General features: G+C 48.2%; 1 protein-coding gene across 1 annotated transcript; it reads left to right on the top strand.

Moving 5' to 3' along the window:
• Window positions 1-359: 359 nt before the first annotated feature.
• Window positions 360-12,139, top strand: slc23a1 (solute carrier family 23 member 1). The gene is made up of 15 exons (XM_048995225.1): window positions 360-498; window positions 2,985-3,115; window positions 3,783-3,890; window positions 4,556-4,713; window positions 4,802-4,890; window positions 5,235-5,302; window positions 5,391-5,572; window positions 5,762-5,882; window positions 6,561-6,717; window positions 7,315-7,462; window positions 7,552-7,657; window positions 8,803-8,932; window positions 9,738-9,881; window positions 10,619-10,714; window positions 11,277-12,139. Exons 2-15 carry the CDS (start codon window positions 2,999-3,001, stop codon window positions 11,552-11,554), a joined length of 1,902 nt encoding a protein of 633 aa, XP_048851182.1. The 5' UTR covers window positions 360-498; window positions 2,985-2,998; the 3' UTR covers window positions 11,555-12,139.
• Window positions 12,140-13,033: the final 894 nt, after the last annotated feature.

Genomic DNA, 13,033 nt, shown 5'->3' with positions numbered 1-13,033 from the left:
CAAAGCTGCCCTCTTCCTCTCCGAAGTGTTTGTGGTTGGTTTGATCTGAAACGATTTTTGTTTGTTGGGGTTTCTGTTGCTGTTCGGGTTGTGTTTGGCACTTAATATTGAGAACCTGGTGGGGGGGGGGGGCGGGTAGGCGGGTATTCCTCCATCTGCATCAGGTGACCAGGCCCTGCTGACGAGATCTAACTTCACTTCCTCCGGATGGCTTTTCTTGTGTTCATTCATGCCGCTTCTCTGCATGAGGTCACCGCAGCGGGGAAGTTCTGTTCCTTATCCGCCGCAGGCGTGAGAGGGGGTGTGAAGGGTGTTGAGTTAGCTGGCAGCAGGGGGCGCCGCTGATTGGGGGAGGGGCAGCTAGTGGACGGTGAAGGCATCCTGTCTCTGCAGCATCCTCCAGGTGACGTGGAGTCATTCGCGTGTCCCCCTGAGTCTACAGCCCCCAGGGAAGTGATCTCTGTTTACATGCCTGTTTCCAATGCAGCTGCTCGTAAGGTTAAGTTTTACACCGTTTTTAACTTGTTCCAGTGCATCCGCCACCTCTAACGCTACAACAAATAAAATAATCCAAGTTACTGTAATAAATAAAAATTGAACAAAAAAATACAGCGCAAACAATTTTATAAATATGCATGATTGTTTTTGACATACATCCGCCTAAATCGGGACTTTTCGCGTCTGACTGATGCGGGGAAAACCGCACCGCACACGCGCATGAACACCCGCCGTTTGGCCGTAAAAATAGATGAGGCTACGCACCAGGTTGTTCCAAAAAAAATGAGAAAATATCGTTATCAGAACCTGCGATGGGCTGCCCCCCTCCATCCTGGGCTGTTCCATGCCGCGTGCCCATTGCTTCCGGGATAGGCTCCGGACCTCCCGCGACCCAGTAGGATAAGCGGTTCGGAAAATTGCTGGATGGGTTATCAGAACCCGAGCAGGGCAGAAATGAACCAAAACACCTGACAGAAGAACAAGCAGAAACGGCGAGGAGAGGAGCGGCGTTTGTGGGTGATAATGCTAATGAGAAGGAGCGAGAGAAGTGCAATGCAGATGAAACTAAAAGATAGAAAATATTGCATAATTACTTGTTCAGGTGAATCATCTTTGTTAGAGACCGATTCGTGTCTATGACGTCATCGTGGACCGTGAGCTCCGGCAGTTGAGCTTACAAATAAAACCCTTCGAAGCACTAAAACTAGTTTAAGAAATTCTTATGATGGTATCGATGATGTTATCTTGTACACTTCGGACGCAAACTACGGACCATATTTTTAAGAAGTCAATACATCTTATTTTCACCATCCATCCATTTTCCAAACCGTTTATCCTACTGGGTCGCAGGGGGTCCGGAGCCCATCACGGAAACAATGGGCACGAGGCAGGGAACAACCCAGGATGGGGGGCCAGCCCATCGCAGGGCACACTCACACACCAGTCACTCACACACGCACACCTACGGGCAATTTAGCAAGCCCAATTAACCTCTTTTTAAACTTTTAAACTTTAATTTCGTCTTTAAAAAACGACTGAAAACAGATCCCACTTGTCAAGGAAATGATACATTAGCTGACCCTTTATTTGAACACATAACACAACTGCACCACAATCCACTTCCATGATAGAAAAACAACTAAAAAGTTACTGCTCCAGTTTTCCCTCATCAACTTTATGACGAGAAGCTTCACAGCTCATGAACTCTGGTCTGGAGTAACGTGTCTGACCACTCCTGATTTTAACGGTTTCTGCCATTACACCCTTTAGCAAGGCGATTAATCGCTCTAATTAATTGTCCGGCTGCATAAAGCCGTGAAACTGCCAGTTGCTTTGGATAAAAGCATGGAGCTAATCAGACATTTTAAAACTTCCCGTTTCGCCACGGAACTCCTTTATTGGGAACATCTGGCTTCTGTGAAATAACACACAACTCCCAGTTTTATATTGTGTATCCGCGGTGAAAACATCTGCTTAAAAAGGCAGATTTTTTAAATTAACTGGAAATCGGTCTCCCCCTAGTGGTTAAAATAAGATACGATCCCGCGGATGTTTAATAGCTGTACATTAAGCTGGAAAGCACCGGTTGTCGCAGCATTTTTTTTAAATGAGCGCCCCCTGCAAAAACAGGGTTGAAGCGTAAGGATAAAAGAATGCAGCTGTTGTTGTGAATGTCCCACCTCATTCTCCTTTGCTGACTAATTATTGTAATTTACAGTAAACCATTTTTGGGCATTTTTTTTTGCTTTAACGCCAGACTCATTCAACATATGAAAAAAAAACTTAATGGAAAAAAAACGGACTTTAAGTGACCTCTAAGAAAATCTGGATATGTAGAGAGTTCCTGTATTCCAGATAACACGATTAATGGGCTAAACTTTAAGCCGTTAATTAATTTTGCCGGGCGGGCTGGAGATAAAATGAAGCATGTCCCTTGAGCGTCTGGAGATGCTTCTGGGCGGGTCTGGAAAGGCCATCATGTGTAACAGGCTGTGGTCAATGTCCCTGGAAAGCCTGTCGGGAAACAGATTGGATCTGACGCTCCGTTAATTGGCTGCCGAATCGTCTCCGAGAACGCTGTGCAGTCTCCCCTCCGCAAGCTCCCAGCTGAAGTCGAGACAAATCTCGAAACTCTTCTAAGACGCAGAAAAGGTGGCGTGATACAGTAGGGATCACATGGAGCCCAACGTTGACGTGTGTTGGCAAAAGTCCAAAAACAAGGGGCGCAGAATGAGGTTATTTTTATGGAACGAGTGTTCAATTCTTTATAAGATCAGAACATGCTCTCAGTTTTTTTTGTGTGTGTGTGTGTAACCCTTTAAAAAAATGGCCGCCGTCTCTTTTGTGAAACCGCTTTCTGTGAAAGATTTTTGACCTCTGGTCCAGTCATTTACAGTACAATTTAACTCCTTGATTAACAGCACAGTATAAAGTTCACTCGGGGGGATCATTAACCTGCCTAATCTGGCTCGTCTTCTCCCATAAAGCCACCGTGGGGGTAATGTGCTGTCTGTCTAGGGAAGACCGCAGAGAAGCAGGTTGGGCCTCCAGTCGGTATCAGAAGCAGAGGCGACCGGAGATGATTAATGAGGACAGACATGCAGACGCACACCACAAGGTAATAACACTACCAGGGATGGCAGAACTTCTCTGCGATGGGACTTCGTGCTACAGCAAGCTGCCACCAATTTGCAGCTCGACCTGTGGGCTGTCAGTGGGAGTCTCTCTGCTCATTAATGATCTCATTTTGACTGGCTTACCGTGCCTGTTCTGTCTTTGTTGGTGATCAGACTGGGGCTGAGTTAGGTGCTACATTGTCTGTAATGCAGTGCAAATTCTGTGTGGGCTTTAATTCAGCCCCTATTTCACCAGACACTCCATTTGTTACCGTTTATGCGGTGTGCTGGTAGTTTGAGGGTTAGCGCTTTTGGCAGGGTCCAGCTGTGAAGCCCCTTTAGATGTCTCCATGGAAATCTGGACATGGGTTGTTGTGTCTGGAGTCGTGCCTGGTGGGGTTTCACTCTGAGAGACCCGCCTGGACAAGCGCGCAGAGGGAATCTCAGTGATGCCGGCAACCGTGGCGACGCAATGCACGGCGACGCTGAACTGTCACTGAGCGGCCAATCGCTTGGGCAGGAGAAGTTTTGTCAGATGGGTCTTCTTCGGGGTGGGCGTGAGGCGGCGCCCTTGCAGGCAGCCGGGACGTGCGGCAGATGTGCGGAGCAGACGAGTGTGGGATGTGGAGGCAGTGTCTGCTCCCTCTGAGTTATTTTGTCACTCCGCAGTCTGAGGAGGTGGAACCTCCCACTGAAGAACATCCACAGGGCTTTGGGATGATCTACAAGATCGAAGACGTGCCGCCCTGGTACTTGTGCATCCTGCTGGGGCTACAGGTACACAGACACACACACACACACACACACACACACACACACAAAGCTTGTATACATGGCTCTGTGGGGACCTTCCATTCATTTCTATGGGTATAACTCTAATCCCAACAATGGCAACCTTTACCCCCACCCAGCCCTACCCTTAACCATAAATAACCAAACAAAATACAAGACTTTTGGAATTTTTAGTTTTTCACTTGCAGTAGCAGATTTTTATAATATTGAGTTTTCCCTTGTGGGGACGGAAAAAAACGGTCCCCACAACGTCAAAATAACATGGGGACATTTGGTCCCCGCGATGTGATACATACAGCACCGTCTTCATTCACATAACAGTCGCCTGCTGCTTGCTTCTCGTTATCATTCAGTTTTACTGCACAGACCAGGCAGTGTCACAGCGACACAGAACTGACACCTGACCATCCTGGGACCAATCAGAATCAGGCTTAATAGCCAGATATATATTCGCAAACATAGGAGATATCAATCCGGTTGTCAGTGACTCTGATATTTTTGTCGTAATGCTTTGACGATTACTGGTTATAAACGATCAAAGAGTGTTACAAGTGTCATACATTATGAAGATTGAATAAACAACTGGAGCGACAGCTGAATAAAGTTGCCGATGCTGTGCCTAGCATCCCCTGTGTTCGGCGTGTCCACAGCACTACCTGACCTGCTTCAGTGGTACCATCGCGGTGCCGTTCCTGCTGGCTGAAGCCATGTGCGTGGGCCGGGACCAGTACGCCATCAGCCAGCTGGTGGGAACCATTTTCACCTGCGTGGGCATCACCACGTTAATCCAGACCACGCTGGGAGTCCGGTACGGCCAGCCCCGCCCACGCTGCTCTGTCCCCGCCCCCAATCCGGAAGCTGCTTTGTGATTGGCCCTCTCCATCTCTTCCCTCCAGTTTGCCGCTTTTTCAGGCCAGCGCTTTCGCCTTCCTGATCCCTGCTCAGGCCATCATGGGCCTTGACAGGTGGAAGTGTCCCCCGGATGGTATGTACCCACAATCCTTTGAGGCGCCGCTCTTCCGACAGGGTCTGCATGATCTCCTCTGCCATCCGGCCCTGTTTTTATAGCCCTGTTCCGAAAGTGTCTGAATGTCCTCCATTGATCTCTGTGAGACTGTCGTCTTAGCAGTAGCATAGCATCACCATAGCGATATCTATCCTGATGCTAGTGCTTAGAATGGGGAGACCTTCGTTCAGTTCTGACTTCCATTACAATAAATTGGGCAAGAGGCAGCACTTAACCACGGCAGCTTCTGGCCATGACGAGACACAAGACTCCCTCTCTGACTCTTTCTGACTCCACACGACCTTGACTCCCTCATGTCGCAGAGGAGGTGTACGGCAACTGGAGTATGCCGCTGAACACCTCTCACGTCTGGCACCCCCGGATCAGGGAGGTACGCGTGCGTGTCTGTGCGTCCACCTGGCCACCACCTGGAGCCAGTGTGCCCCCCCCATGACGACTGGCCCTCTATCCCCTCGCAGATCCAGGGCGCCATCATGGTGTCCAGCGTGGTGGAGGTCCTCATCGGCCTAGTCGGGCTCCCTGGGATCCTGCTTAACTACATCGGGCCCCTGACTGTCACCCCTACGGTGTCTCTCATCGGCCTCTCCGTCTTCCAGACAGCCGGAGAACGTGCCGGAACGCACTGGGGCCTCTCCTTACTGTGAGACCCTAATCCCTCACTCCCCTTCCTCTGCCCCCGCCCTCCCTTTCTCCAGATCCTCTTCCCCTCCTTTCCTCCTTCCACCTCTCCATCTTTCTTCCTCTACATCTTCCTGTCGTCTTACATTACATTTTTAATTATTTTCACTGATGCCTGTCCAACTCGTTCCTTTTTTTTGTCCCTCCCCAGGTGTATTTTCCTAATCGTGGCCTTCGCCCAGTATCTCAGAAACTGGTGCCTCCCCATCCCCATCTACTCCCGGAGGAAAGGTTGCACCACCGTCAAGGTCCAGATCTTCAAGATGTTTCCGGTCAGAACCCCCGCCCACTCCCATGGCCCCCCCCCCCTCCTCTGTACACATGGACATTAAAATGCCACAGATGCCAGGATAAAACTCCAGGACTCTGGGCCCACGTCGCTTTGGAGAGGGAGGGGGTGGTGGGGGGCATTAAGACCCCGGCTATCAGTTCCTGATTCTCCCGGCGAGTTACCCATCATGCATTGCTTGAGCTGCATAGTTATTTCTTTGACAATGATAGTTGTCGGGTCAAGGTTCAGTGTCCAGGTGAGGTTCCACACCTGGCAAAGGCTAAAGCAGAAATAAGATTAGTATTGGGTTGGGGTTAGTTTATGTACGTGTGATTGTTTTTTTAATGCACTTTATTCCTTCCCTTGCTCGCTCACGCCCCCCTTTCTTTACCTAGCAAGCATCCAAACTAGTAGTGGATGAAATACAGCGAATGCTCGCAAATGTCTCCGTAAACCTGTTTGACCAGTATTTACACAAATTCAGGTTCAGGTGGGCTTTCGATTTGCCAGTACTGCCCGGACCTGGTTGGGTTCGGTCTCAGGGTCTTGGGAATGGTCCAGGCTCGGGCTTTAATTTCAGGCCCGTACTGGACTGTAGTTCTGATAGGCGTAAGGTGGAGTGGCAGGTAGTCATGATTGTGGTGAGTCGTAATCGTGCCTTTCTCCGTGTCCTCTGTAGATCATCATGGCCATTATGCTGGTCTGGCTGCTCTGCTACATCCTGACCCTGACGGATATGCTTCCCCAGGACCCCAGTCAGTACGGTCACAAGGCGCGCACGGACGCCCGCGGGGATATCATGTCCTGGGCACCTTGGTTCCGCATGCCATACCCGTGTAAGACCGCTGGGCCGCGCCCCCATCCACTGTGCCGCAGCTATGTAGGTCAGACATATGGGCGGCAAAAATGTCCAGATAGGGTTTCATTCGATGTCAATTTACGGGGTTTAATTTTAGAACCAGAACGAAACCTTGCAAGGAATTCGTCTCCTGTGTCAAAGTAATGCAAACATAACATTTACATTCCGCATGCAAAGCGGAGCTTAAACGGCATTGGAACATGCAAACATGCGTCTGATCACACACGCGTAGGACTGCAACGCAGTGGAATGAAATGATGCTTTACTTGCCATTTTCACGAGTACAGGAACATTGAAATTCTTTAGGTTTCACATATCCCATCTGATCTGCTTTGAGACACACACACACACACACTCACACACACACACACACACAGAGTTAAGAGCGAAGCTTGGGGTTTGAGTCTGAGTCATTTACCCTAACCCCTGGAGCATTTCTTGGGGGTTGAAGGCCTTGCTCAAGGGCCCAGTGCAAGATGTTACAGGTACACTGTTGGCTAGGGAACAGCACGGTGTAGCTGCATCTCATCTGCTGCTCATATTATGCTCCCTCGTCTGTCGACTTCCTGGCCAGGTCAGTGGGGATTGCCGACTGTGACCATCGCCAGTGTGCTGGGTATGTTCAGCGCTACTCTGGCAGGCATCGTGGAGTCCATCGGCGATTACTATGCCTGTGCCCGCCTGGCAGGGGCACCACCGCCCCCGGTCCACGCCATAAACAGGTCCGGGGCTTTACTCGACTTAAGGCCATGAGGTCACGGGGGTCACTGGCGGAGTCCCATGGGCGCTCATTGCCTCGGTGTACTTGCAGGGGCATCTTCACAGAGGGGGTGTGCTGCATCATCGCAGGGCTGCTGGGCACCGGGAATGGCTCCACCTCATCCAGCCCCAACATTGGGGTGCTGGGCATCACTAAGGTAACGCCAATGACATCACCAAGATAGCACCAGTGACATCACTACGGTAACACCAATGACAACACCAAGGTAACACAAGTGACATCACTACGGTAACAGCAATGACATCACCAAGGTAACACCAGTAACATCCCTATGGTAATGCCAATGACATCACCAAGGTAACGCCAATGACACTTTGCAGGGGGAACACATTGTCCTGTGATGAAGCTAGCAGGTTCCAGGTTCCTCCAAAGTCCTGTACATTATGCTAATGGGATGGAGCTTTACGATGAGTCTGCACATATAAGGGAAAATAATGAAATGCAAAGTCTGGAACAGGGACGTATACAGGGGCGGGGCAACTGCTGGGGTTGGGTATTGTTGGGGCTTCTTCCAATTCCTGTGCTAAAATGACACTTTTAAAATTGTGCTGGTGCTTGAACTGGTACTAAAAAAAAATAAAGCAGAAAACTAAGGTGGACAACGTTAAAGGATGACTTTTTAAAAATTTGTTTTTAAACATCAGTTGCATGTCCTGCAGTTGGAATCCTGTTAAGTGAATGTAGCTACACTTGAAGTGGTTTATATTTCAAATATTTCAGCTCAGGCATTTAAGTGGTGCAGCACATACTGGTTGTATAGCAACTGGTGCCATATTGGCACTGGGTTTTCGTACCCCGCCCAAGCCACAGAGGCATTGGCCCTAGCTTAAAGCTGATAGGCCCCCTCCCCTGTTACTCACCAATTCAAAACACATGATTGGTTAATGATAAGGTTGGCTCCACTGTATGAATTATGGACCTCCTTATGCCCCCTCCCGCCTTAACATAAACCCTAGAACTGCCCCGAGATGCATTTTCTGCTTTCTCTTAAAAAATTAACTATTTTTCAGCCCTCTTTCCTCACGCACTGGTTACTGAGTTCCAGCATTCTGGGATTTACTCGATGCAGAGTATAAAGCAACCACTGTACAGTGCTGAAATCCCAGTGGCCCCAGGAGATGATTAACAGTGAAGTGTTTCCCTGTGACCTCTCCCTCTTCGTCCTTGTAGTTCCTGCACCTCTGCAGTATTCATTAACTGATACACGTGTTGCCTCTGGCCTTGCTGAAGCGGGTCTCTGGACCCTCTCTGATTGGGTTGCCGGTCTATTTCCCCATGCAGGTAGGCAGCAGGAGGGTAGTGCAGTATGGAGCCGGCATCATGCTGGTGCTGGGCACTGTGGGAAAGTTCACAGCCCTGTTCGCCGCCCTGCCCGACCCCATCCTCGGAGGCATGTTCTGCACCTTGTTTGGTAAGAGTGCCTCCGGCAGCTGTATTATAGGTTTGATGTCTAAAATTACTTTTGATGTTTGTCCCTTAAGGTGCCCTGAGGTGTTTGTCCCCTGAGATGTTTGTCCCCTGAGATGTTTGTCCCTTAAGGTGCCCTGAGATGTTTGTCCCCTGAGATGTTTGTCCCTTAAGGTGCCCTGAGATGTTTGTCCCCTGAGATGTTTGTCCCTTAAGGTGCCCTGAGATGTTTGTCCCCTGATATGTTTGTCCCCTGAGATGTTTGTCCCTTAAGGTGCCCTGAGATGTTTGTCCCCTGAGATGTTTGTCCCTTAAGGTGCCCTGAGATGTTTGTCCCCTGAGATGTTTGTCCCTTAAGGTGCCCTGAGATGTTTGTCCCCTGAGATGTTTGTCCCTTAAGGTGCCCTGAGATGTTTGTCCCCTGAGATGTTTGTCCCTTAAGGTGCCCTGAGATGTTCTAATATCATTACTATGAATCCATGCATTCATCTTCCAAGTGCTTATTCAGTACAGGATTCCGGGTAGCCTGGACCCAGGAAAAACAAGGCATGTGGGGCAGGAAACGCCCTGGATGGGACACTAATTCACCGCAGGGCACACATGCACCCAAGCACACACAGTATGGGTATTTACAGACCAGGACCAGACAGGGGGGGCTTGGAGACTCCATACATCCACACAGAGCTGGGGGATTTGAACCCACAACCAGTGTCACTACCAGAGCCAGTGTGCCAAATGTTTACAGCTGTATGGCTTAACAGTTCACCGTTGGGCTGTGTTGTTGATTGATTCTTTTGCGCTCCCTATAGGGATGATCACAGCAGTTGGGTTGTCTAACCTGCAGAGCGTGGACCTGAACTCCTCTAGGAATCTCTTTGTCCTGGGATTCTCTATGTTCTTCGGGCTCATGCTGCCCAATTACTTGGACACGCACCCTGGCAGCATCCGTACAGGTGGGTAAGCTACATAAGCTACTGCTTTTGGCAAGGAGGTGCCATTTATGAATCGCTTCTCTGATATGATTATTTAGACGTACCGGACATTTTTTTTTCCTTTTTGTTATTTTGTCTTATTTGTTTCAAATTCGTGTTTATTACTTATTTTATTACTTATTTTAATGCTCTTATTTTTAGCTTAATTATGCATGATTACTTCAAAATTGCGTCTTATGACTTATTTTATTAAGTAGTAGCTGGATCTGTTAAAATGTACAGCACTCTGAATCAGCTATCGTTATGTTTAAATGCCTATATATAAATAAATTTGACTTGACTCGATTTGGGGGCGGCATGGTGGTGCAGTGGTTAGAACTGTTGCCTCTCACCTCTGGGACCCGGGTTCGAGTCACATGTGTGCGGAGTTTGCATGTTCTCCCCATGTCGTCGTGGGGTTTCCTCCGGGTGCTCCGGTTTCCCCCCACAGTCCAAAAACATGCTGAGGCTGAATGGAGTTGCTGAATTGCCCATAGGTGTGCATGTGTGAGTGAATGGTGTGTGAGTGCATGGTGTGTGAATGTGCCCTGCGATGGGCTGGCCCCCCATCCTGGGTTGTTCCCTGCCTCGTGCCCATTGCTTCCGGGATAGGCTCCGGACCCCCCGCGACCCAGTAGGATAAGCGGTTTGGAAAATGGATGGATGGATGACTCGATTTGATAAGAATTTATGTCCGACACGTTTTGGTGTTTTCTCAGGAGTTCCCGAGCTGGACCAGATCATCACCGTGCTCCTGACTACTGAAATGTTCGTGGGGGGGTCCCTGGCCTTTGTGCTGGACAACACCGTGCCAGGTGGGGCGTACTCCAGCTCCCCCACTCATCCACGCAGACACACATTCAGGGGTTAAAAAAAGGCTCCATTTTATTTTTTGAGCGATGAGTACCGTCCGCCTAGAGAATAAATCCTCTGTTTTGTTTTGAGAGAATCACTCAGACATTAAACGTAAGAAGATTCTGCCAGCTTTTACTGTAACTCAGTATATGTGTGAATCTGCGCATGTTTGTTGTGTATGTGTTTGTGTGTGTGTCAATGTGTTGCGTAAGGGCTGGTATATACTACAAAGAAACCTGTTATTTTGATCTTTGGGGAGGAGGGACATTTTTTTTGTCTCCACAAGGGGAAAATTCAGTTTCATAAACTCTGTGACTGAAATAAAAAAAAAAAAAACTAAAAATGTCAAAAATCTTGTATTTCATTTGGTTACTTATGGTGAAGGTGAGGGCTGGGTAGGGGTTATGGTCATCATGTTGGGATTAGACTTATGCATAGAACTGAATGGAGAGTCCCCACATAGATATAGATAGCTAATCTGTGTGTGTGTGTGTGTTTTTGTTGTGTTCTCTACTATGATAGGTACCAGGGAGGAGAGAGGCCTACTGGACTGGAAGGCAGACGATCGTCCGTCCAGCCGGGCCGCCGTGTCCATGTCCACCTACGACCTCCCCGTCGGCATGGGCTGCGTGCGGCGGACTTCGCTTTTGCGCTACCTTCCCATCAGCCCCACCTTCCAGGGCTTCCGCCGACGCCCGAGGAAGGACAGCGAGCAGGCGAGCGAGGAGGATAGGGGCACACAAAACGGCGAGGCACCCCCAGGCCATCCAGAGCTCACCGTTTCCTGTACCAAAGTATAGCAGCTCATTTTGTAAACATTATTATTATTATTTTTTGGCTGCATGTTCGGCATCATTTTGTACAGCAGATATTTCGTTATCATTGTTATTTAATGATTCTGTTCTTATGAATAGGAATAATCATCAATCATTCAAATTTGTTCTACTTGATAACAGGAATATGATGTTATATATTTTATGCTACCATATTGCAGGCTTGTAATAATGGATCCTGCTCTTAACGTCCCCTTTAATATCTCGTCTAAGTGCTTCCTGGTGTCTAACTGCTGCAGCCACGAGAATCTGACTTCCTAGGTCACGTGTAGACCTGTGTGTAACCCGTATGTACAGAGACAGACCCAAGAACAGGTTGCATGAAGTGTAGTTCCTATTTGCATAAAATTCACAAGGTTCACAATTGATAGCAAACAGCATTGTTATTAGCAATTGTCACGAACGAGGTGTGCATATTTATAAAAATGTTTTTTAGATTTGTTTTCTATATTTCTTAAATATCCAGAGAAATTATGCTGAGAATGACGTGAACAACTTTGCTGTTTTACACACAAATTATCCAAAAAAAGTTGTTGCTTTTAAAAAGGAGTCTCGGGGTTGGTAATTGTGTTGTGTTTAAACTTACCGGAATCGTGAATTATTATTAACAAAGTCCTGAAATGCTGTATCTCAGCAAAACATTCGTGAAATAATTCGGATAATTCGTAGTTTTCTAGCCACTCAACATACAAACACAGATATTTAAGAAAACAACTCTGAGAAATTCTAAAGCCACCTCCTTGCGTTTCGCGGATCGCAGTAAGTATCGTATTTTGTCTTAATATCAAAATGTCACACGCACATATATGTGCTCATTGTTATAATCGCGGTCCGTCGGGCAGGCAAGCGAAAATCCAGACGCGAGGGTTTATTGAAGGGAACGGGGGAACACACATCAATGACGGATTTGGGGAAACTAACTCGGACGCAGAGTCAAATACACAGGACAAGCTGAGAATAACAGGCAACACGTGATCACAATCGGGAATAAACGCGAGGAAACGAGGGGGGCGTGGCACACAGGAGGATCGGACGAGCGGATCATGACACTCATATAGTGAAAGCAGCTTATTTAAAATGTTGTCAGTATTTCAAGTAATTCATGCAACACAATATATTCTTTTGTTTTAACAATAGGTTGACCCATATACAGGTCAGACTAGGCAGACACCACCCACAAAAAAATTAACACTCTCTTTTGTTATCCTGTGCTAGACACCGTTATAATCTCAGTTTACATGAACTGCCTCGAGCCATAGAGTCTAGGGCTGATGAGGTGTCAGAATGGGGGCACTCTGGTAGCTGGTGATACAAGGGAGAAAATATGGGGTGTACAGGTTCTGGTAACTGAAGAATGGGTAGGCGGCCATGCAGGTTGAGTAGAGCCCTGTGTAGGCTGCCCCCTGCTGGGGGATCTGCACCTGCACGTAGTGTCCTGTCTCAGGA

Source organism: Brienomyrus brachyistius, chromosome 24 (assembly GCF_023856365.1).
Source record: "Brienomyrus brachyistius isolate T26 chromosome 24, BBRACH_0.4, whole genome shotgun sequence".
NCBI lineage: Eukaryota > Metazoa > Chordata > Actinopteri > Osteoglossiformes > Mormyridae > Brienomyrus > Brienomyrus brachyistius.
This window is presented reverse-complemented; position numbering and strand designations above follow the sequence as displayed.

Bases quoted from the DNA above. Each gene is read 5' to 3' on its own strand.
- slc23a1 (XM_048995225.1), top strand. From the start codon at position 2,999: ATGTGCTGTCTGTCTAGGGAAGACCGCAGAGAAGCAGGTTGGGCCTCC. The intron at 5,303-5,390 runs GTACGCGTGCGT...ATCCCCTCGCAG, and splicing joins GGCACCCCCGGATCAGGGAG to ATCCAGGGCGCCATCATGGT. The intron at 9,882-10,618 runs GTGGGTAAGCTA...GTGTTTTCTCAG, and splicing joins CCCTGGCAGCATCCGTACAG to GAGTTCCCGAGCTGGACCAG.